At 36.1% G+C, this 20,829-nt stretch overlaps 5 protein-coding genes across 5 annotated transcripts; 3 read left to right on the top strand and 2 right to left on the bottom strand.

Moving 5' to 3' along the window:
• Nucleotides 1-691: 691 nt before the first annotated feature.
• On the bottom strand, nt 692-6,132 carry samt-1 (Molybdate-anion transporter). Its single transcript, NM_067873.9, has 8 exons — nt 5,914-6,132; nt 4,886-5,030; nt 4,237-4,405; nt 3,309-3,427; nt 3,127-3,263; nt 1,696-2,003; nt 980-1,191; nt 692-927 (listed from the first exon to the last, which is right to left on the bottom strand). Exons 1-8 carry the CDS (start codon nt 6,053-6,055, stop codon nt 861-863), a joined length of 1,299 nt encoding a protein of 432 aa, NP_500274.2. The 5' UTR covers nt 6,056-6,132; the 3' UTR covers nt 692-860.
• A 2,981-nt stretch (nt 6,133-9,113) lies between these two features.
• On the top strand, nt 9,114-10,018 carry manf-1 (Mesencephalic astrocyte-derived neurotrophic factor homolog). Its single transcript, NM_067872.9, has 4 exons — nt 9,114-9,186; nt 9,249-9,373; nt 9,446-9,590; nt 9,658-10,018. The coding sequence occupies exons 1-4, from the start codon at nt 9,117-9,119 to the stop codon at nt 9,822-9,824; spliced, it is 507 nt and encodes a 168-aa protein (NP_500273.2). The 5' UTR covers nt 9,114-9,116; the 3' UTR covers nt 9,825-10,018.
• Nucleotides 10,019-11,843: 1,825 nt separating this feature from the next.
• ubc-13 (Ubiquitin-conjugating enzyme E2 13) lies at nt 11,844-14,944 on the top strand. Its single transcript, NM_067871.7, has 3 exons — nt 11,844-12,124; nt 13,164-13,331; nt 14,505-14,944. Exons 1-3 carry the CDS (start codon nt 11,845-11,847, stop codon nt 14,510-14,512), a joined length of 456 nt encoding a protein of 151 aa, NP_500272.2. The 5' UTR covers nt 11,844; the 3' UTR covers nt 14,513-14,944.
• A 347-nt stretch (nt 14,945-15,291) lies between these two features.
• On the top strand, nt 15,292-17,708 carry fbxc-45 (F-box C protein). The gene is made up of 4 exons (NM_067870.4): nt 15,292-15,373; nt 15,419-15,554; nt 15,763-16,374; nt 17,466-17,708. The coding sequence occupies exons 1-4, from the start codon at nt 15,306-15,308 to the stop codon at nt 17,670-17,672; spliced, it is 1,023 nt and encodes a 340-aa protein (NP_500271.2). The 5' UTR covers nt 15,292-15,305; the 3' UTR covers nt 17,673-17,708.
• A 43-nt stretch (nt 17,709-17,751) lies between these two features.
• Nucleotides 17,752-19,094, bottom strand: Y54G2A.50 (uncharacterized protein). The gene is made up of 6 exons (NM_001392276.2): nt 18,955-19,094; nt 18,720-18,834; nt 18,547-18,670; nt 18,354-18,468; nt 18,113-18,293; nt 17,752-18,061 (listed from the first exon to the last, which is right to left on the bottom strand). Exons 2-5 carry the CDS (start codon nt 18,800-18,802, stop codon nt 18,157-18,159), a joined length of 459 nt encoding a protein of 152 aa, NP_001380098.1. The 5' UTR covers nt 18,803-18,834; nt 18,955-19,094; the 3' UTR covers nt 17,752-18,061; nt 18,113-18,156.
• Between the last annotated feature and the right edge of the window lie 1,735 nt (nt 19,095-20,829).

Here is a 20,829-nt window from a genome sequence, read left to right as displayed (position 1 = left end):
AATTGTTAGCACACCTCTGGTATCTGAACACGTTAGGTGTAGTGTGTCTGCTTAAACATCAAAATAACTCAATTTGTCGTCCCTTTACTAAATTTTTGGCGAAAAAATCAACAGTTTTAGTCAAAATTGTACTGTCAAATTTTTTACGTGTGCGGCAAATTTCGAAATTTGCCGAGCTCGGCAAATTCGGCAAATCTACTTTTTTGAAATTTGCCGTGCTCGGCAAATTTGCCGAACACCCCTGTTGCGTACGCTAAGGTACAGTAAGATTTCTGTAGATTTTGGATTACACTGTTGCGGAAACCAACTTGAAATCTCCTAACATTGTTCCATCTAGGGCTCCCATGCGACGTCGCTCAAACGCCGCTCTACGCCGCCCTCACGCCGCGATCCAAATCTTTAAAGCGATGCGCGGAACCCAAAAAGTGTCGGACGGGATCCAAGTTTGCACCAAATAGTGACATACCCTATAGCAGCACTATTTGGTGCAAACTTGGCTCCCGTCCGACACTTTTTGGGTTCCGCGCATCGCTTTAAAGATTTGGATCGCGGCGTGGAGCGGCGTTTGAGCGACGCCGCATGGGAGCCCTAGTTCCTTCTCTGCGTTCAAAGATCCATGTTTCATTTCAAAAAAAAATCCGTATGCAAAAACTAGGAGCCGTTTTTTGACAATAAGAACCAGAAAAATCGCTTAAAAAATAACAATAATTTATAACTTTTCATTATCCAATTCTAAAATCACAAAAATAGTAGCATCACCAGCAAAAACAAACATGGAATGGAATACGTATAGAACAAGAGAAACCCATAATACTCATTTTAAAAAAATCGTCTAAAAATGTACAGATACATATCACAAATCACAAGTTCTCGGCCTCCTCGACACTGATCGGCAACTTTTGATGACGTGGAGTGTGCTCGGTGCGGCTGAAATTATTTTTAGATAATGCAAATTTTTTGCTAAAAAGAATTGGCTTACATGAAAAGAGCATGCTGAGCAATCGAGGCGGCGAAGAGGAAGAAGACGCAGAATTTGAAGATGGAGATCATGGTGAAGTTCTGCCAGAGGATGAATATCACAATAAGGTTTAGGGGGACACGGAACAGGTTCAGTGTCGTGGAGCGGGTCTCTTCGGAGACATAGGTGCCACGGAGGCATCCCATTGATGGCCAGAAGATTCCACAGCACATCTGAAAATAAATGTAGTTTGTAGTTTGTAGTAGGTCCGGCGAAAAATTTTAATTCGAATGTATTTTTTAACTCACTTATTTTCGAAAAATTCTAGCGCAAAATTTAAAAAAAAACAATAATTCAAGCTTTCAGTGGGAATTTCATTTTTGATGGGAAATTTAAATTTCAGCAGTTCAAAAAAGGATTTTAAAAAAATTTATTTTCCGATAAATTTTCTCAGTTTAAAAAAATTTCACCAAAATGAAATTTACTTTCAAAAATTAGAGAAAAATCCAATTTTTATTGGGAAATTTTTTAAAAATCAATTATTTTTGGCGGTAAATTCAAACATTTTCCCATTTCTTATATATTTTAAATGACAAAAATTCAGGATTTATAAAAATACTAAATTTCAATTTTTTCAGGTTTTTAGAAAATTTCAAGTTTTCTAAAAATGGCAGGAAACTCAATTTTTTCCTGATTTTTTCGCGGAACTTCAAATTGAAATTGTAACAATAAACTACCTCAAAGACCAAAAATCCTCCAAAAACAAGTGCAAGGCTGTCCGGAGCAACAATCGGCATTGAAAGACAGACCGCGGCGAGCAAGAGCACATATCTCATGAAGCTTTCAGGACGTTCGTGTTGCTGAAGAAGCTTGAAGACCGAGGATCCGATCATCGTAGCAACCATGAATGCGGCGAAGATGTAGCCATGCGGGATTCCGACATCGCCAGCGGCTCGGGACAGGGCTGGAGTCCATTCCAAGACGAATGTGTACATGGATCCTTCGAAGAGCGATTGGACAAGGCCAAGGCAGAATACGTTGGGATCTGGAAGTTGGGGTATTTTTTACATTTTTTTCAAATATAGTCTAGGCTTCAAGCTTGCAGTTGTTCAAACAATGTTTGCACAAATTGTTCGGCTAATACTTTGATTTGTTGAGCCGATCAGGAGTGACGTCACGAGTGTAAATTGTGACGTCACATATAAAAATCAAACAGCGATGGAATTTTGGTTTTTCAGAAAAATTAGAAAATCGGAAATTTTTCTGAAAGGCGGTGCTCTGAGGCGGTGCTCGTACGTATTTCGGTCTAGATTGATCTCGCTATAAAATAGTTGACGAACTTTAGATTAAAAAAAAATCAGAAAAAGTTGAAAAAATATCGAAAAATTTTAAATTTAAATTTTTTAAAGGTGGGCGCCAGTGGGAATTTTGTTTAAATAAATTTATAATAATCTAAAACGACCAAATATCATAATAAAACACTCCAAAAAATTTTAGATTTTTCAAAATTTCCGGTCAAAGTTTTGAACACTTTCCTCAGGCGCTACTCCACCTTTAATGGTAGAAAATGTATGATTTTTCCGAAAAATAGTAGAATTTTATTATTTATGAAAAAAAAAATCTAAATCTGGCTCTCACGTATTGCCAGGCGGTCCCATTACGGTTTGATCTACAAAAAATTCGAGAATTTTGTGCCTAAAAAATGTGACGTCAGCACGTTCTTAATCATGCGAAATTAACAGAGAACTCTGCGTCTCTTCTCCCTCATTTTTTGTAGATCAAAGTAGATCAATCTAAAATGAGACACTCTGGCACCACGTGGTCTCTATTACCGGTACAGAGAGTGTTGATAGTTAGAGAGTGACAGACATCCGGGACCTAATGGGGCGGGGCGCGCGGAAGAGACGATTTGTCTCGATTTACGAAATGATGACAACGAGGAAAATTTCGTAAATCGACACAAATCGTCTCTTCCGCGCGCCCCGTCCCATTGGTTCTCGGATGTCTGTCACTCTCTAACTATCTACACTCTCTGTACCGGTAATAAATATATTGTCCAAAGTTTTTTAAGTTTGTTATTTTGAGTAGAAAATATCAAAAACTAGCTATTTTGCAAAAAAAAAAATCACAGAAAACATTTTTCTGTGCCCTGCAAAAAAATTCCCTACCTTCTCTGATAGCCTGAGTAGCCTTCTGGAACGATTCCTTAACTGGTGCCTTCTCATTTCCATAGTTTTCTGGCCACGTGTTCATGATTATCACAGCCATGATAAGCAACACAGAAAGGGCCAAGTCGAATGGGGCACTGAAATAAAAAATAAATTTGCCTGAAAACTTTCTGAAAACCAACACAAATCCAAATCTCTCGGCAACGAATTGAGCAGCAACTCCGGAAATGATGGCAATCAGCGAATTTCCGAGGGCGGCATTGGAGAAGACAGTTCCCAGGAGAGAGTCGGAGAATCCGCGCTGCAAAAATATTCGGTTGAGTAAGTGCGCTCCACTGTACATTTTTCAAAAAAGACCCAGACTGGGCCCTTTATTTTTTCTTTTTTTCAGTGTGTCGTTCTATTCTGTTCCGTGGAACTACGATCTTCTTGCGCGATAGCACGCGATTAAAATCTGTTCGGAGGAGATTTTTGAGGAAAATACGAAACGGATCCGGTTCGTGTTCTATTTCTTCTCACACATTAAACATTAAATTCGACTTCTCCAGGTTTCAAATACAAATAGGAAAGTTTTCAGGAAGCCTACGCCTGCCTTATGCCTACACGCCTACTCTGTGCCTGCAATCGTGCCTACATCTACCTCCAAGGGAACCTGGAAATCCCTCGTGCCTACTGGCGTAGCTGCGTCTACCTAGCGCCTAAATTTGTACGCCTATCTTGACTTGCATTGCGCCTACACGCCTTTCTACGCGTGCCTTGTGTCACCATGTGTACCTTGTCTTGCGCCTATATATATGCCTACACCTGCCTGCCTGATATCTAGGTATGCCTGTGTGGAGCTCACACCTACATGCGTACGTACGCCTGCCTCAAACCTAGATTTGTGCATTAGTTTTTCCGCCTGCTTAGTGCCTACACTTGGGCCAACAACAGGCTTCTGCCTGAACATATGCCTACATCAGTCTTGGGCCTACACAAAAATCCGCCTGCCTAGTGCCTATATCCGTGCCTAACTTCAACCGCCAGAGTCAAAGCCATCTAGGCACAAGGAAGGTAGACAGGTAGGCATGTACACTGCCTACCCGAAAAAGTACAGATTCGAAGGCTCACCGTATTGTGCTCAAAAATGAGCCACGACTCGAAAGCAGAGTACAAAATCGAGGTGGCGATTCCTCCCAAAAATCGTCCAATCATGAGAACCGGCATATTTCCAAAGTGTTTGGTGATGCAGGCTCCGCCGTACAGAATCGCGTACATCAGGCAGTTGTTGCGGCGACCACTGTAATGTAAAGGTGATTTTAGTGCCTAGCCTACCTGCCTGCCTACTTGGTGTCTACCATGTGCTTGCCTAGTGCCTACTGTTAAGTTAAACTAGTTTATTGAAAGTTAACGGAAACTGGGTTAGGTATTCATGCCAAAATGCAAAAAATCGGTGGTAGGTAGGCACATAGGCATGTAGGCAATGGAAACAGAATAGGCAATAAAAATGTGCCTATTTGCCAAAAAATTTTAATTTGTAGTTTGAAGTTGTGCTATGATTATTTTTATGAAGGTCAAGTTTTCAAAAAAATTTTTTAAAAAGTTAAGTTTTTAAAACTTTAAGCCTCATATCTCCGCGGCTAATAAAAGTACAAAAAAACTTTCAACTACAAAAATATAGAAAATGTTTTTAAAAATATTTTTGCAGTTGACAATATTTTGATAGCACAACGGGTACTCGAGTTACAGGCTTTCAAACTAAAAAAAACCCGAAACTCACAACTTATCAGCAATCGATCCGATGAAGGTTCCGAAGAGAAGACTTGACCCAAATCCGGCAATAAATAAAATTTCAATCTGATGTTTAGACATTCCATATGACTCGTACAACGCGTAGACATGAGGTCCTTGGAGCCAGTCACCGGCTGAAATTTTTAGGCTTTTTTAGGCTTGATTCTTCAACTTTGAAAGCTTATATCTCGGCTCTTTTTAGAGATATTAAAAATTTTCAAACTACAAAAATAAAGAAAATTAGATAATACATATTTTGTCAATTGACAATTTTTCATAAAACCAAAGATAACAGAAATATCTGCCTAAGGGTACATTTTTTTCAATTTCGGGGGAAAATATTTGGCAGTCAAAAAATGTGAACATTTTGTTTTCAATACAAAGAAAATATTCGAAAAAAAAAGTTTGGTGGTTTTTAACAATAAATCCTTTTTTTTTTATTCATGTTAACACAATGATTCGGTCTTTGATTTTTTTTTTTAACTTCAGGGAAAATATAATTAAAATTGAGCACAAAAACCAAGCTATGGGAGGAGCCAATTTTAGGATTTTTTTAAACTTTTTAAAAAATTTAGTTAGCTTTTTTTAAATATATTTCAGTCAAAGTTTTGGTAAATTGCTAAATTTCCCAATAAATGTAATTTTTGAGAAATTTCAAGTTCCTAGAACTCCTAGAATGTTTGAATACAAATGCTTTCAATGCATTCAATATATAAAATCGTCAAAGGAAAATTTTTTTTGGTCGACTCCCTTAATTATGATAAGTTAAAACTGACCACATTTTGACTGTAAATAAAACAATTTCAACATTTTTATGAAAAATTTTATAATGATATTTCTAGACGTTGTAGCATTATAAGAGTGGTTTTTAACGACTTTAACCTTTTTTGTTGGTTTAAAAAAGGTCTAAAAAAGGTCTAAAAATTGAAAAAATTCTAACAAAAAAATCGAACAATCACCTGTTTTCCCGCTAATCCAAATCCCCCGCAACCCCAAACTAAAAAAATAATAACCTACCAACAGCCATCATATACACAATAAGATAGGTTCTCTGGAAGCTCTTAAACTTTGGATCATCGTTTGACTCGGTGGCGGATCGTGTGTAAAAATAGAGCAGGCCACATACGGCTGCAAGACCGTAAAACACGCCGACGAACATGGATTCCTTGATGAGTAGTGCTGCTGGCGGCTTCGAAGAACCACGTCGTCGCCTTCAAAAGATTCCGAATCAGAGATAGGAACGGGTGGGGGCGTGGCATGGGAGAGAAGAAAAGAGTGAGAGAATTGAAAGAAGCAGAGACGAAAAGCCACGAAGCAGCAACACAGCGGGCGGTGGTAGGGGGGGCACTGTTTCTATGGGGTGGAAGAGACAGACGCAAATATAGATAGGAGGAAAGGGAATTATTATACTCTTTTTGGTATTTTGAACCATTTGTTTGTGCACTTTTCACTGGAAAATGCCATGTCTGTCTCACGAGAAACACAATTTTTATTTGCAAATTAAATTTCGGAGCGATTTATATGCGGAGAAAAGAAGGGCTGTAAAACCAAAAAAGGTGTGAAATATGTTATGAGACTTTGCTTTTTTGCTTTTTTAGCCCTAAAATAGTCCAGAAACTACCAAATTTCGTACTGAGACGTTCTCAAAACTTGTCAAAAAAAGTAATGGCGACTCAAAAAATACATATTTTCAACTAATAAAATCTCAAATTCTTCCAACAGAACTCGAGATCCAATGGGACAGCCTGACACCATGTGCAATTCCGCAAATTCCAGAAGTAATATGATAAAATGTGCATTTATCACAAAAAACCTATTTATTTTTCAAAAACAAAACCACTAGACTAAAATGAAATTCTGGTGCACAAAAGAAGTTAGAGACTTCATGAAACCAGGAATTTCTTTTGAATTTTTCCAAGGGAATTGTGTTGCGCTACACTGCAACTTTTTCCTCACGAGGGACGAGGAAAAGTGGTTTCTAGGCCATGGCCGAGGGGCCGACAAGTTTCAGCGGCCATTTATCTTGCTTTGTTTTGAGCCTGTTTTCTTTTGCTTTTCACAGCTTTTTCCCGTTTTTTCTTATTAAAACTGATAAATAAATATTTTTTGCAGATGCTAAAACAATTTCCAAGTAAAAAAATTATGTATTCAGTCGGCAAGCAGCGGTGAAAGTGGTCAATGCAACATGATGGATTACGGGAATACAAAACCTAAACTTTTTCTTAAACATGATACATATGCTGCTTAGATGCTGAAATTACCTGATTTTCATAACGAGACCGCTGAAAAAGTTTTGAGGTTTTCAAAATTCAACTTTTTGTGCGAAAATCTCGACTTTTTCACCAAAATAGTTGAATTTTGGAAACCTCAAAACTTTTTCAGCGGTCTCGTTATGAAAATCAGGTAGTCTCAGCATTTAAGCAGCATATGTATCATGTTTAAGAAAAAATTTAGGTTTTGTATTCCCGTAATCCATTATATTACAATGCCCACTTTCACCGCTGCTTGCCCACTGAATACATGATTTTTTTACTTGGAAATTGTTTTAGCATCTGCAAAAAATATTTATTTATCAGTTTTATTAAGAAAAAACGAAAAAAATCGATGAAAAACGAAAGAAAACAGGCGGAAAACAAAGCAAGATAAATGGCCGCTGAAACTTATCGGCCCCTTGGCCATGGCCTAGAAACCACTTTTCCTCTTCCCTCGTGAGGAAAATGTTGCAGTGTACAATGCAAATCTGAATTTCCGAACAATTTATATGCGGGCAGAGCTGTAAAATTTTGGTTGAACCTATAGTGAGAATCTAGTGAGATGAGTCCAATTCTACCACACGGGCAAATCTTTAAACTAACTTTGAAAAAAAGGGAAAAAATTTTAATTCCCGCGTCAAAAATTTACACAGAAACTTGAAATATTTACCCCTAAAGATTTTTCTCAGAAGGCAAACTTTACGACACAGTTTATTTGCGTTGGGACGACGGACTAATTTTTCAAACGGTGTAGAAAACTCGGCCACCAAAAAATTTTATAATGGTCAAAAAGTAACCTGAAAATTTTCAAAACTAATTTCATTAAATCCTGCCAATCTAATTTTTTTCTTTGAAAAAAATTATTTATTCGCGGCCGCGCAGAAGAAAACTCGGCCACCAACTTTTCGAGAACCCTCATATCAGCAAAAAAGAATACAATGTTTTTAGAAAAAAAACTCACAACTTTTCTTCGACTGAAAAAAAACTGTTAAACTAACCTCAATGTTCCGATATTAGTTTTGCGATGACGTGGCATTAAATATAATAAAAATGTGGAATTTGTTAAAAACTAAAAATTTCACGTAAATAGAACCGAGTTTATCAAGAAAGTTCACGAATATGTTCTGTTGAAAAACTTAGTTTTAACCGTAAAAATTCCAGGTTTTTATCAAGATGTGCCTATTAATAGAATATATTGTGTTCCCAACGCGAACTGTGCAAATTTTCAGACTACAGTACCCCTCTACAGTAGTAGTTTTGAATTCGAAATCGCTTTTTCTTCTTTTTAGTGTTTTCAAATCGAATTTTCTTGTAATTCTTGGATTTTTTGGTTCTGGAAATTCTGGAAAACCCCCTGAAAATGGTACAAAACCTATAATACAAGAAGAAAGTATTTTGATCGATGCACCATGACCCGATCTCCACGGGAACCGCCAAATCGACTTTAAAATCCCTTCCACGCGAGACCTGAATTTCGTTCTGGACCAAGAAAAGATTTTTTAAAAAATCTGATTTTCAAACATTTTTATTTTAAATTTTGCGAACCTGTAAAAAGTGAAGTTTTATGCAAATTTTCATGTTTCCCGCGATCTTTAATGCTAATTTTAGTTGGAAAATACGATTTTCTAACTATTTTTGAGGTTTTCTCAATGGAAAATATCGTTTTTCACTGCGAATCAGCCCGAATAAATTACAAAATTAATTCCAAAAGTCAACGTTAACGCTGACGTCCACATCGAGAAACGCGCCAAGGAGAGTGCTGACGCGCCCGCGGTGCGCGCAAACACGTCAGCTTATTTTCTCGAATTGCGTTCGCTTTTTCTCTATTTTCTCTCCGTTTTTTCCGCTTTCTTTTGTCTTTTTATTCTATTTTTCTGCATAATTTGTTGGTTTTTTTTTTCAGTTTTCCCGCTATTTACACTCTCAGAGCCCTGAAAACCCCGTAATAATCCCTGTTTTTTCCAGCAGATGAGCCGACTCGTCCTTCTCATCTCCCTGGTGATTGTCGTCGCCTCGGCTGCTGCTCCACAATGTGAAGGTTTGTAAATTTGAGAAAGCTTAATTACTTAATTATCTAATAAAAAATCGCGAAATTTTCAGTCTGCAAAAAGGTTCTGGACGATGTGATGGCAAAAGTGCCGGCCGGCGACAAATCCAAGCCAGATGCCATCGGAAAAGTGATCAGAGAGCATTGTGAGACCACTCGCAACAAGGAGAACAAATTTGTAGGGGATTTAAAGATTTAAATGATTTAATCTAATTTTCCTTTAAAATTTTTAATTTTTATCCATTTTCAGTGCTTCTACATCGGCGCACTCCCAGAATCGGCCACTTCCATCATGAACGAGGTCACCAAGCCGCTCAGTTGGTCGATGCCAACGGAAAAAGTCTGTTTGGAGAAGCTCAAGGGCAAGGATGCTCAGATTTGTGAGCTTAAATACGGTTCGTTTGGCGCATAATCTCGCTTTTAATCAAAAAAAAAAAATAAATAAATCCCCAAATTTCACAGACAAGCCACTCGACTGGAAGACGATCGATTTGAAGAAAATGCGCGTGAAAGAGCTGAAAAACATTCTCGGCGAGTGGGGAGAGGTGTGCAAGGGATGCACCGAGAAGGCCGAGCTCATCAAGCGCATCGAGGAGCTTAAGCCGAAATATGTCAAAGAAGAGCTGTGATTTTTTTTTCATGCCGTTCTACATGTGATAATCGTGTTTTTAGCGTGTGTGTTTTTATTGCAATTTTACTTGTTGAAATCTATTTTTTATTAATAATAATTTATTTATTGATTTCCCCCCCCCCCCTTAATTTTTTCGTGTTTCATCATCATCTTCCTCCCACTGGTCTGGTCAAATGAAGCTTTTTTCCCTGATTTTCCCTCAGTTTGCCAATTTTTCGGTTCTAATCCGGTTTTTAATAATTTATTTTACCTTTTTTCTAGGTTTTCCAGGAAATAAATCAGTTTAAAAATGTGATTTTCGAAGATTTACGGTCGAAAACTGGCATTTTTAGGCTGAAAATATCGATTTTCACCTTAAAAACCTCCAAAAACCAATTTTATCGATTTCGAAACGTTATTATTGATGGAAAATACGTAAAAATGGAAAATAATACCCATTTTCAGCTTTTTCAACGCCGAAAAATCAATTTTCGGCGATATTTTCTACTAAAATTACCGAAAAATGTGATTTTTCCGCAAAAATATGCGATTTCATAACAGTTTTCGTTGGGAAATGCACAGAAATCCAATTTTTCTAAAAATTTCGCAAAGGAATTGATTTTTTACTTAAATTACCGTTAAATTTATACATTTTTAGTATAAAAATTAAGATTTCGCGTGGATAACGAGAATTTACAGCGTTTTTTTGCTGAAAATATCGATTTTCTCGAATTTAGCGTTTTCAAAATGCTCAAAACGTCGAAAATTCAGTTTTTGGCATTATTTTTGATGGAAAATACGTCAAAAATGCCAATTTTCACTCTGAAATGCACATAAATCCTATTTTTTCGAAATTTCACTGTTGAATTGATTTTTTCACTCAAACTACCGGTGAATTTACATATTTTCAGATGAAAAACTGAAAGCTCCCGTAGAAAACGCGTCTTTTTCAACATTTTGGTGCTGAAAATATCGATTTTCCGCAAAAATAACGAATTCGTAATGCCAAAAACGTCAAAAATACACATTTTTGCGTTTATTTTTGATTAAAATTACTCCAAAATGTCAGTTTTCTGCAAAAATATGCGATTTCATCACTGTTTTCCATGGAAACTGCACAAAAATCCAATTTTGCCATTATTTTGCACCGAAATCGATTTTTTTCTCCAAAAAAATTATTCGAAATCGTGAAAAGCGAGCGTTTTTTAATGTTGGAAATCACAAAAAACCCAATTTTATCGATTTTTGGCCGACGTTTACGTTGAAAACTCGAGGAAAACAGTTTTTTAATTGAAAAATTCATAGTTTCCCGCAGAAAATTAGATATTTTAACTTTTTGTACTAAAAAAAATGGCATTTTTCCGATATTTCGAGAAAAACTTCGATTTTTAATTAAAAAACCTTGAATTATTAGTCTTTTTTCTTTTATTTCAGCCAAAATTTATACATTTATACATTTTTTTCTTCAGTTTTCACCATTTTGCACTCAAAAATCCGTCTAATTGTTGAATTTTTAACAGAAAAACAGTTTTTCGCTGGGAAAAGCTCTAAAATCACTCAAAAACCATCAAATTTATTCCACTTTTCCATGGAAACTGCACAAAAATCCAATTTTGCTATTATTTTGCACCAAAATCGATTTTTTTTTCCAAAAAAATTATTCCAAATCGCTAAAAACGAGCATTTTTTTGGTTGGAAATGCCAAAAACACAATTTTATCGATTTTTGGCCGATGTTTACGTTGAAAATTCGAGGAAAACAGTTTTTTAAAGTAAAAATTCATAGTTTCCCCTAGGAAATTAGATATTTTAACTTTTTTTTTGCGGAAAATGGCCCTTTTCCGATATTTCGAGAAAAAACTTTGATTTTTAATTAAAAAACCTTGAATTATTAGTCTTTTTTCTTTTATTTCAGCCAAAATTTATACATTTATATATATTTTTTTATTCAGTTTTCACCATTTTGCACTCAAAAATCCGTTTTTCTAATAGAAAAATCAGCTTAAAAGCCCCAAAACACACAATAAAATTTCTTGCAGAATGGCCGGGCAACTTCCGCGTCGAATCATCAAAGAGACACAACGACTTCTCGCGGATCCGGTTCCCGGAATATCGGCAAATCCAGACGAGAGCAACGCCAGATACTTCCATGTCATGATAGCCGGGCCAGACGATTCTCCATTTGCTGGTGGTGTCTTCAAGTTGGAGCTTTTCCTTCCGGAAGAGTATCCGATGGCTGCACCGAAAGTTCGATTCATGACAAAGATCTATCATCCGAATATTGATAAACTCGGCAGAATTTGTCTCGATATTCTCAAGGGTGAATAGATTTTCCCCTTTTTTTGAAAAATTAGTGAAAAAATTTTTTAAAAAACGGTTTTTAGCGTTTTAATCAATTATTTTTAGAGAATTTTCTGAATTTTCATCGAAATTTGCTATTTTTACACTGTTTTAACACAAATTTATTGATAAAATTCAGAAATCTAGCTTTTTTGGATATTTTTACTTGAAATTTTTCGAAAAACAGCCCATTTTCAACAATATTCACGAGTTTAGATGAATTTTTTGTATTTTTTAATATTTAAATCAAATTTAGCTCTTTTTGAGCGTATAAATCCGAATTTCATGCTCATTTTTCGCATAATGAGAAAATAATCCAAAAAATATGAATTTTTACGCATTTTAATGGGAAAAATGGATCAAAAACAGCTTATTTTGAGCGTTTTTTGACAAAATAGACGAAATTTCGAGAAAAATCGTGTTTTTTTTTGTTCTAATAAATATATTTAGGTGCATTCGAATGCGAATTTCTCGAAATTTAATTTTAAAAAACCCTCTTTTTGTGAAATTTTTTTCAAAGAAACTGCGAAAATGTATCATTTTTGCGCATTTTTAACCAAATTTCATCGAAAATCTCGGAAAACGGCGTTTTTTTGGCAATTTTTATTCAAAATTGCGAAAATTTCGGCGAACCCCCAGTTTTCGAGGGACATTTTCAATTTATGATCGAAATTAGCTATTTTTAATCATTCTAAAGCGAATTTCTTGTTAAAATTGCTGAAAAATCTGATTTTTTAGTAATTTCAATGGAGAGATAGTAAAATTCGATTTTTAATTACAAATTTCGTGTAATTTCTTCGAAAACTTCTTTATTTTTGCGCATTTTTTCCAATTTTTATCGAAAAATTACTCCAAAAGAAAGCATTTCGATAGATATATCTCATTTTTTGCGCATTTTAATCAAATTATCCATAGAAAAGTTCAATTTTTCGGCTATTTTAATGCGAATTATCTCGAAAAACTGCTCATTTTGAGCTTTTTCACATGAATTTCTCGAAAAAAAATGCCCAATTTTTCAGATAAATGGTCGCCGGCTCTTCAAATTCGCACGGTTCTTCTGTCGATTCAGGCTCTTCTTTCGGCTCCAAATCCGGAAGATCCACTGGCAACTGATGTCGCCGAGCAATGGAAAACGAATGAGGCCGAGGCGATTAAGACTGCAAAACAATGGACGATGAACTATGCTCGTCAGTAATATATCTAGGGTCTCGCCACGAAATCGATGAAAATTTGCAATTCTTTTGAAGCCAAAATCGAAAATTCGACCTCATGTCGATTTACGCCGATCGTGTACTCCCCGAGGAGAAGTTGGAATGATTTTTATACAGTTTTTGACCTTTTTAACATTAAAACTATCAAAAAATGGCTCGTAAATCCGATTTCCAGCCGAAAACTGCTTTTACGCCACTAAAAATATCGATTTTCACGGAAAACACTGTAATTTACGGCTAAATTTGCTATATTTAAGTAAAATTTCAGGAAAAGTCGACGAAAACGGCGAAAAACAATACTTTTAGCGCAATTATGGAGCCAAAATCGAAAAATCGAACTAAAAATCCCTGAAATTGGCGCATGTCGATTTACGTCAACTCGTGTACTCCCCGAGGAGAAGTGGGGGTGAAAAAAACGGGTTTTAAGGTGAAAATTATTGATTTTGGCCTATTTTTTCTAATTTGAACGTTTAAATCATCAATTTTTGCTCGGAATTATAGCTTTTTTGATAAATTTTTATTTTCGAATTTTTTTTAGTTTTTCAACCTTTAAAAAATCGAAAATAAAAATTTATCAGAAACACTATAATTTAGACCTAAATTGGTGATTTAAAGATTCAAATCAGGAAAAAATAGGCCAACATCAACAATTTTCGCCTCAAAATCCATGTGCTTCACCCCTCTTCTCCGCGGGGAGTACACGAGCTGCGTAAATCGACATGTGCCAATTTCGGAGGTTTCTAGTTCGATTTTTCGATTTTTGCTCCAAAATTGCGCTAAAATGATTGATTTTGGACCGTTTTCGCATCGACTTTTCCACAAATTTTACATAACTATAACAACTTTAGCGCTAAATTCCAGTTTTTCAGTGAAAATCGAAGTATTTAGTGTCTTAAAAGCAGTTTTCAGCTGGAAATTGAATTTATGAGCCATTTTTTTGGTAGTTTTAATGTTAAAAAACTGTATAAAAATCATTCCCACTTCTCCTCGAGGAGTACACGGGCTGCGTAAATCGACCCTTCGAATTTTCGATTTCGGCTCTGAAAACAGTAGATTTTCCTAGTTTTCGCTGTGGGACCCAACAATAAATATGCATTTTAATAAATTTTTTTTAACAATTTAAAAAATAAATTAATAATTTTTTTTCAGAAGCCTGATCGTCTCCGAAGCTCGCCTCTAGAACAACTACAAAAAATCACATCAAACAAAAAAAAATTCGAAATTCTCTCAGCCTGCTCTTTGTCCCGCCTTTTCCCGCCCCCTTACGAACTTCCAATAAATTGTATGAATTGCATAAAAATCTCGATTTTCCCCATCTTCTACTATATATCTAAATATTGATTTTTTTTGTCCCCGCCCGGTTTTTTGTCTCGAAATTCTACAATTTCCTCCCCATCCCATTGAATTTTTTAAAAAATTTTTTTGTCTCTGTTGTCTCACGATCCTCATCAAACCGTCGTCGTCCATTTAATTTAAATTCTTCTTTTTTTCTCCCAGTTTCCAGAAAATCTTCTTCCATCGAAATTGATTTTTTTTTCTCTTTTGGAAATTTTGATGATTTTTTGAATAAAGTCGTTATTTTTTTTGAGAATTTTTGAGAAATTTTTGAAGGCATTTCCAGCAGTAGCCTGATGGTTTTCAACCGGAAAAAATGCAAGAATAAATAGAAGAATAAATAGTAGATATTGTGATAGAAATTTTAAAAACTGGAAACTGCCTGAATCGCCGATTGCCGAAAGTGAGAAATGCCGAAAAAATGCACGCTGATATTACTGTAAATTTAAAGGGACACACAGTATCTTGTTGCATGGGTTTCATCGCGATGTGTTCAACTGTAGCTTTTTGATTTTTCTTTCGATTTTTCGAATTTTAACTGTGTTTTTTCATGTTTTTCTTGCGAAATTTGAAGCAATTACCGATAAAAAATTTTTAATTCAGATTTCTGCAAACATGGACTCGAAGCCACTCACCTATCTATCCATGCAGTGCATTATCAAACACTTGGAGGCGAATAAAAGGTGAGACAAACAGTTTCTGTAATTAACTAAATACATAATTCTCAGATTCCGACTGGCCGCACAATGCCCATCTCTTGTAAAGATCGAAAAATCGCAACCTCTGATTATCAAGAAGCTGGAATTCAATCGTAGTACAATCTCTGTCAATGGAGTGAAATACAAACTTGGTGCTAGGAACAATGTATGAATTTTTGCCATTCTAGACGAGGGTGTCGGTTTTAAGTATTTTACTAAATTCTTTTGAAAATAAAAACGAAAAATTCGTTTTTTTTTCTCAAATCGAAAATTTTTCGCCATTTTAAATCTAATAATGATAACTTTTTGGTTTTTTTCTCACTAAAATCGATAACTATTCTAGAGAACGGATATTTCAATGAATACATTTTCAGTTCGAAGCCCCACACACTCTGACGAGAGCGCAACTCAATGGACGACATCCGCAGATCCATGTTAAATGGTTGAATCTTCCAGATGAAGACTGTGTACCTGAGCTGCCGGAATCCTTCAAGAAGTTCATGGTTCAATATGTACGGAATTGGTCGTCGCTTACCGATCGATTAATCGATCCAAAGAGCACGCCATTGCTCATTTATCTCTCTGGAGGTCACAATTTGGATTTGCTGGATGTGATTAATCGACACGAAATCTTGAGAACTTGCGATGGATTGATGCTTTATATTGTTCCTCGTGAGCTCTTCCATGACATCGGAGCACTACCCAACTCTTTGATCGAATTTACTATTGAAGGTGTTGAAGTTTTCGATTTCCTCATTTTGATTGACGCTTTGCTCCACCCAGACCGTGAAATTGAAACAGAGCGTATCTTCATCACTGAAGATGCCGATTTGGTCGCGAATTTATTCAAAGCATTCACTTTACTGGCAGAAGGAAACGATCTTGCGATGTTTCAATATGAATTGTGTGGAATATTTGGAGATGAGTGCGATGAATTCCCACAAATTTTCATTCTGGATCAACGATACGGTCACTATACGGATACGGTAACTGCTGCTGTCACTCCTCTTCTTCCCTTGTTTTTACCCTTTTGAGGCCCTGATTGGGGGTTTTCCATGTCAGCTAATCTTGCCTTCTTGTACATTTCTCCATCACCATGCTGCCAACCATAAACACTGACCATTCCCGCGTAGACCCATGTCTCGTCACAAGATCCAATATAGTACTTCTTCACATCTAATTCTTCTTTAATTTTCAGATAAATATTTCTGTTCTTCACAATATCTAGCCTTTCGTCAACGATGGTGTTGTGATTCTTCTTTCTGTACACAAATCCCAAACCACGCATCACAAATCTCAAACTTGTAGATCCTCTGTTCCACTGAATATTCGATTCTGCCCAACTCTGCAAGGATTCAATAACCACGTCTTTCCCATCACACCAGAGCCCATGGATGTACTTTGTGAGCTGAAGCCGTTTCACCAAAGAAAGTTTTGAAACTTCCTTTCGATACCGTTCCTTCTTGCTCATTTCACAAATACGTTTCCTTGGTTGCTGGCTTCGTTCCGGGGTGCGACGTTTCACAGTGTCTCTATGAATTCCACAAAATTGAGCAGTTGCAGTAACAGTGTTGTTGAGGAATGTGTGCTTCGAATCAGATCCCATTTTTTCCTTCAGAATATCCAAGACCTCCCGGACGTTTCTCATAATCTCCTCCGCGGTTTTTGGTGTATTTGAGTGAATCTAGACTAGGAAAGGAACTCGGGTCAATTTCACAAATAGCTTTTCTGATTCTAGCAAACACAGAATTCATCTAAAAATACTTTAAATTTTATCTCGGCTAATTTATATATTATGGAATCACAAAATTCTGAGAATGCGTACTTTACAATATATTTGACGCGCAAAATATCTCGTAGCGAAAACTACGGTAATTCTTTTAATGACTACTGTAGCGCTTGTGTCGATTTACGGGTTCTAGATTTTTGAAATGAATTTTCTCATTTTTTTTTCTCAATTACTGTAGTTCTCGCTACGAGATATTTTGCGCGTCAAATATGTTGTGCAATACGTATTCTCAGAATTTTGTGTTCCCGTAATATTCTACCTCATCAATAATCTCTTTTCCTTTTTCAGAGTCAAAACTACATTGTGTGCCGGAATCCGAAATGGACGGAAGATCGGGGCCGACCTGCTGGCAGCGCATTAGATCGGGAAAGCTCAATGGATGTACTTCGGTTCCAGCCGATCTCTGTGCTGGTTTGGCTACAAAACCGATCGACCTTCCGACAACTCTCGACTCTCCACGTCCACCATCTGTGCAAATTCTCAGTTGTACCATGATTTTTGCTTATTTTATTAAATGAATAATATACCTTTTACTCGTATCAGTTGTTCTCTAGAAATGTTCGGATCACGCGACATTTTCTTAAATTATAATTTTTATTACAGAAAAGTTTAAAAAAAAACATCTACAATGAGAAATCAATTGATAATTTGGGCAGGGAACAACTAGAATATGTAAAGATTTCAAGGTTTTATTGATTGAGATCATCTCAAGGTATCTATTAATTAATGAAATACCAAAATGGAAAATTAGTTTCTGTTTTGGGCCAAGTAGATAAGAGAGCTCCCGTTGAAATCGACTGCTTTAAAATGGATCCTAGCTCCGATGTATTAGTGCATGACTCAAAGTTGCCTGGAACAGTCTCGAAGATGGTCACGGGTGCAGCCTGGAATTATTAAAAACATTAACTCTATTTGACTGGAAATTAGTAGTTAACAGCCTCATAATTTAAATAGTGGCCAATAAAAGCTCCTTCCAGTCTCAAAGTCTCGATAAACCACTCGGAAAAGTCCTCAAATCGGTTCGCTTCTTGTCATTCAAGTAGTGACAGTGACGACCATCGCCGAATCTCCTTTCGAATCCGAAGATGAAGACGATGAAGCATTGCTTGATGGAATCTGAAACGACAATTTGTTATTCACTAATTTTTATTTGTTTTTTTGTTGAGTTCTACTTACTTTTCGTTTTATTCGAACACCAAGCTCGCTTCTTGTCATTCAAGTCGGTTCTTGCCATTGGGAGCAGGGTTGCGAGGACTATCGATCGTGTTTTGTTGAATGCGTCGAAGAAGGACTGAAAATTCGATTTTCACAATTAAAATTTAATTTTTGTATTCGTTTTGTAGAATTATAGGACTCATATTGTACTAACCAATGCTGGACTCATACACCACAAGCCGATCGTAGTCTTGCCGCATTCTGAGATCGGTTTATGACCCGTCTCTGAGATTGATGGATCCTTCCAGCCGTCTCCGTCAGCTGCAGCATCTGCTAGCCTAAAAATTTAAACACATTTTATCATATTTCTGATTTTTTTTTGAAAACCATGTGTTCTCATCCTTGTACTGCATGTTTCTGGGTCCCGCCGAGCTTCTTGTTGTCGTTGGTCTTGGATATCCATCGCCCATTTTGATTTATCGGCTCAATCGAGATGTTTAACCTGAAATTGTGAATTTTTGTAGTGTTAGAAAATCCAGAAATTGGAAGAAAAAGAAACTTTCATTAATGCTTCGAAAACATTTTTTTCTTTAAAATTCGACTTCTAGGCCAAATTCCCTACCTATACATGGATTGGTACTGAAGATTTTCAAAATATGGCTGAAAATACAACCACTTCTCGATGCAGAGCTTGGTTTGAACGCGTCAAAGTACTGCATTTTCGGCTCATGATGTATGCTTCGTAATTGCATTGAAAGTCCCCTGAAATTGAGGGAAAAATTGAGAATTTTTGAAGAAAACGTGAAATTAACTTCGAAATAGCGATAAAATCGATAAAAACGGATAGTTCACAGTGTTTTTCTCGAAACAAAATTATTTATTTCATTTTTGAACACAAAAAACACCTGGAAAGTGAACAATTTTCAAGAAAATAACAGTATTTGACAAGAAAATGGGAGCAAAAAGCAATATTACCGGTACAGAGAGTGTAGATAGTTAGAGAGTGGCAGACATTCGGGACCCAAAGGGGAGGGGCGCGGGGAAGAGACGAAACGATTTACGAGGTGTCGGTTTACGGAGCATTTCTCTTGATTTTTTTTCTTTAGCGCAGACCGATTTTCTTCTAATTTCTGTTGTTTTTATCCATTTTTCTTCCTCTTTTTTTTTTGTTTTCTTGTAAAAAATAATTTTTTGAATAAAGATAATATGTTTTTAATGTGTTTTCTGTTTATTTTTTATGGAAAATTGAAAGGATTGAAAGGAAAAATTTTTCAGCAATTTATAAAATGAAAAAACCGGCGAATTACCTGAAATTGCTGAAAAAGAGGATTAAAAATGCAGAAAAGCTAGTGAGGGTGTATCCTTTCAATTTTCCATAAAAAATAAACAGAAAACACATTAAAAACATATTATCTTTATTCAAAAAATCATTTTTTACAAGAAAACAAAAAAAAGAGGAAGAAAAATGGATAAAAACAACAGAAATTAGAAGAAAATCGGTCTGCGCTAAAGAAAAAAAATCAAGAGAAATGCTCCGTAAACCGACACCTCGTAAATCGTTTCGTCTCTTCCCCGCGCCCCTCCCCTTTGGGTCCCGGATGTCTGCCACTCTCTAACTATCTACACTCTCTGTACCGGTAATAAAAAACTAGTTGAGAATTGCGCGCGCCGCACTTGCAAATACTGTGCGCGCGCATAGCAGGAGTGTGGGCGCGGCTTAAATCTCTGAAAATCTGCAGTACACGCCACGCAGTTTTATTATTTTGAGTGTAAGCATCCAAAGTGAATTCGATTTACATACATAGGAGTTCTACTATACCTTAGGTTTTTGACTGAAATTGTGTTCTGAACATCCAAACTGAAAAAACAACCAAAATTGCATTTTTTATAAGATCCAACCAAAATCTGAAAAGTTTTCAAAAAAAATTTTCGAAAAAAGTTTTGAAAATTTTTGTAAGGGGGGACCCTTTGGATTTTTTTTCTGAAAAAATTGAAAAAAAATTTTTTTCAAAAATTTTCAAATATTCATGAGATATAGAAATCACTTACTTGGTTGTTTCTATACATTTTCTTGCCAAAATAGGTGTTTTCTATAAGTCAAACCGACATTCCTTGGGGCTCTGAACAATAAAACCTCCTGTCTTAAAACGGATTTATCCAATTCTAGAAGGGAGGTATCAAAAAGCCTTCAACTACAACCATGTTAAGCTTGAAGCAATAAACGTTTTCATAGTTGTAGGCATCTTTTCATCTTTGTCCAGAACTGAGATAATGTTGAGCACAGATCTAGCATATTTTGGTTGTCTTGGAGCTCACATCTCCGCAGCCACTAAAGATAACTAGAAAGTACCCACTAACAAAATGTTTTTCATATTGTTGCCAACAACATTTCAATTGTCTACATTTTATTAATTCAAACACCAACAGAGTTATAAGTCTTAGAAAGTAAGACGTCTATACGCTCAGTCAACTCTAATTTGGTTAATTGTTTAGCTAA

Source organism: Caenorhabditis elegans, chromosome IV (assembly GCF_000002985.6).
Source record: "Caenorhabditis elegans chromosome IV".
Classification (NCBI taxonomy): Eukaryota; Metazoa; Nematoda; class Chromadorea; order Rhabditida; family Rhabditidae; genus Caenorhabditis; species Caenorhabditis elegans.
Note: the sequence above shows the minus strand (reverse complement) of the source record. Positions and strands in the feature narration are given on the sequence as shown.